Raw genomic sequence first — 3,729 nt, 5'->3', positions numbered from 1 at the left:
CAATGTTGGAGGAGAAATATATGTTCGCCTTCCTCAGCTGAGCTCAGATGAGTTCAAATACGAATTCGGGTACAGAAACCAACGAAAATTCCCAGAATTTTCCCGAAATTTTCATATTGTCCTATATTTTCACAGTTCCTATACCAAAATACCGGTTCATAAGAGCACTACGAAACCTTTACATTGCGCGTACTACTACAAGTAGGTTACATATGACTTCGGATAGAAGTGTACAGAAACCTGGGAAAATTCTCAAAATTTCCCCATACTTTTCACAAATTTTCCTATTATTTCACACTTTCCACACAAAGAAATTCACATTGCGCTTCCTCTCCCTCCCCTTCCTCCTCTACTACAGTCTCCATGCGTCAGTCGGCATAGTAGCATCTGCTGGTTGAGAGAACATCAGCGCGATGCCGTTTTTACTATTCTGCTCCTCTGCTAGCAATCCCGATACTTCAAAGTTGGGTTTCTGAAACCAAAGTCCTCAACAACAACATATACAACAACAACAACATATACAACAACATATACAAAAACAACAACAACAACAACAACAACATATACAACATATACAACAACAACATATACAACAACAACATATACAACAACAACATATACAACAACAACCACAACATATACAACAACAACAACAACATATACAACAAGAACTACGACAACAACAAGAAGTCGCACAAATACTTCTGAGTTTTTCACATGAAATATAGCCCTTCGTCCGCTGTATTTCACCAAGTGTGTTTCAATTTACTCCATTACGCGTCCATCACTCTGGACTCCAATCCTACTAGTTCCGAACACTAGCATCGAAATCTCATATCTCATAATCCTATATCTCAAAATCTCCTCTTCAATTGACACGTGCATTACCATAATTCTCACAATCTACTTATTAAATTTCGTCTAAGCCTGCTACCATCAACCCTTTCCCCACCCCACCACTACTACATACACTTTTCACCGCTACTTTCATATTTCATATATCAATATTGCTACAAATTTCCGCATATTTTTAACTTTTTCAAATACCCAACAAAATCATGTCGCAAACGCCTTTAAACAAGCAACGGAAAAAAACGTAAAATCATCCACATTTTCTTTCAACACCATTTTTTCCATCACTACTACACGTAAAAATAATTTCCCAAATTATTACCTCTTTTTCTATCTTCTTTTCCTCCGAGTTTTCCTCAGATTTTTCCCTTTTCGCGCCTCTCGGAAACTCCCTTTTCCTTTCCTCGTCCTCGCTTTTCAACTCTCTTCGTCGCCCAGACCGCTCACGATGGTGACGATAATACTAAACATACAAATTCATCGCAGTTTCAAAACCCCTTTTATGTGAAGTGAAAAACGCGATATTCGCGGTGATATACAATAGCCCTGAAATATATTTTTCACTAGGATGAAACTCCTAAGAATTCCTACTATCATCACAAAACACTTTTTCCAAAACTCATTATTCGACCAAAATCACCGTTAACATAATCGAACGCGCGCTTTATTGTGAACTAAGTAATAGTTCATCAGCGTTGGAGAAGCAGTAAATCTTCGCCCTCCTCAGCTGAGCTTAACAAGCGCAAATTCTGGTAGAATTGTGCACAACCTCTCCCTTGATATTCATACGTACAGCAGTAGCCAGCGAAGAAAGTTCTCCCTATAAAATCGCTTGTTTCAGCTGAGCTATCGAGCGCTGACCTACTACTCTAACCTTACTAATTGTAAATTATAAATTACAATCAGACTAATCAAGTGTGTGTCGTGTTATCAACTCAATAAATGGAATCACCCACCAACACTCAACAGTAGCCCCCCCAACCAGTAGCTACCCCTATACTACATCTCGATCATCATCATCCTCATGTTGTCGTTGTCTATCATACTCCTTACTACTACTACTGCGCTGATGATGATGATGATGCCTTTCCCTCGATCGGCTACGAGATGAGGCTCTTCCCATACAAAACAACAACAACAACAACTACTACTGTACCACCGTTTTTACTCGGGTTAAAACGTCCCAATAATTCAATTTCCTTATTCCACCAAATCCCATGCAATTCCCAAATACAACCCATAAGTAGATTTGAATCTTTAAAATCGTCGTATTAACTTCCAGCCTCCAAATCTGCAATCGGATTCGCGTGAATGATAACTTTTTTAATCACCTGATAGTAAGATCATCATCACCTCTTCTCAGCTTTTCACACCACATAATACAACTCCCTACTTATTTTCAAATCATCATTTTATACTATCACACTCACTGCACAATTACACGAAGTTCAACATACACGTGTAAAAAATTGCAAAGAAATTTCTTCCAAAAATCGTTTGTGGTCCAAAAATCGAAATTTCGAATATACGCATTCCTTTATCGGGTGTAATACTTCATCGATAATACTACAGCACGTGTGAATTTGATATGCAAATGTGTATTTCTTTGGAGGACGAATCATAGTGAACGGTTCCAAACGGGTACTTTCATCACAACACATGTTCATAGCCATTATATATGCGATATAGTTTCACATTGATTCTCATCAACCTCAAGAAAATAAACACACATTTGCATACCAAATTCGCAGGTTAGTGAGTAATATAAAATATTCAATATTAATAGTTGGACTCCGACAGTGTGGAGGGTGGGTGAGAAAATCTGCATATGCTCAACAATTACAAAACTATACGAGTAAATTTTGGGGAAATTCTGTACATTTATATCACTAATTCTGAACGAATCAACATATATTTCTCCAACACTGCACTTGGCATAAACTGCGTCTCCTCTACGTCTATCTTCATGTGTCTCCTCCCAGTACTACAATATCCTCAACAGGTCTGTGCTTCTTCCCCACAGGAACCTGCTCAATCTTCATCAGCGTATCCATACCATCAATGAGCCTTCCAAACGCGGTATACCTGCCGAATTAACGCTAATCATAATAGCTCTCCAAAATTCTCGTAAAATTCGGAATACTTCAGAAAAAAATAGTAGAAGTAATGGAAATAAAACTTCAGAATTTCTGCGTAAAATACTGAATTTTCCCAAATTACTCCAAGAAAAAATATCTCTCAAAAAAGTTCTCATAAATGCTCTTTTGAAACCTGATAACTCTCCGTGGATCCACAATAATATTTCTGCACGCATGCGCAGAAATTTTCCACAAATTTTGTTCATTTTTCGGCGTGAAAGTAAAATTGTGGGAAAACATAATGCAAATCTATGCTCGAAAATTCCTCCAAAAAACTATATTTTTCAAAAGCCAATTCGAAAATTTAACATTCCGCGCGAACTTATATATAAATACTCAGTTCCCGCGTAAAAATTTCCTATCTATGCATTGACCTAAGAAAAAAATTTGCTCCTATTTATCTCCTATAAAATTTTCCGCAAATTTTTTTTCACCTGTAACACAAATTCTCAGAATTTTCCCACAACACCATAAATTTCCCAACTCCCATTATTACACTCCATTTAAATGCGGTTGCCTCCCAAAAGTTATGAAGAACTGCGATCCTATACTGTCTGGTCCTAAACACCAATCCATCAACTCCGTCACTCGCCACAAAACTATCCCACCATTGTTTGCGAAACTCAATATACCGCGGCGATCGTGCTTAACGCTCGACACGAATTCATCAGCTTGTTTTCCGCCTTCCCAATTTTCCCCACCTTTTCCCGTCCCAGTAGGATCTCCACCCTGAGAACAA

At 38.0% G+C, this 3,729-nt stretch overlaps 1 protein-coding gene across 1 annotated transcript in view; it reads right to left on the bottom strand.

The window, feature by feature from the left end:
• The window catches only part of Pmar_PMAR015175 (peptidyl-prolyl cis-trans isomerase D, putative), a gene marked incomplete at both ends in the record, with an annotated part of 6,372 nt that overhangs the window by 1,917 nt on the left and 726 nt on the right, over positions 1-3,729 (bottom strand). Inside the window, 5 exons of the mRNA XM_002788345.1 lie at positions 357-472; positions 1,175-1,315; positions 2,841-2,937; positions 3,487-3,550; positions 3,599-3,719. Coding sequence (XP_002788391.1) covers positions 357-472; positions 1,175-1,315; positions 2,841-2,937; positions 3,487-3,550; positions 3,599-3,719 — 539 coding nt within the window. The remainder of the gene's footprint in view (positions 1-356; positions 473-1,174; positions 1,316-2,840; positions 2,938-3,486; positions 3,551-3,598; positions 3,720-3,729) is intronic.

The sequence above is a fragment of the Perkinsus marinus genome (assembly GCF_000006405.1).
Source record: "Perkinsus marinus ATCC 50983 genomic scaffold scf_1104296928266, whole genome shotgun sequence".
Classification (NCBI taxonomy): Eukaryota; Perkinsozoa; order Perkinsida; family Perkinsidae; genus Perkinsus; species Perkinsus marinus.
The sequence above is the reverse complement of the archived record's forward strand: the minus strand, read 5'-3'. Positions and strand labels throughout refer to the sequence as shown.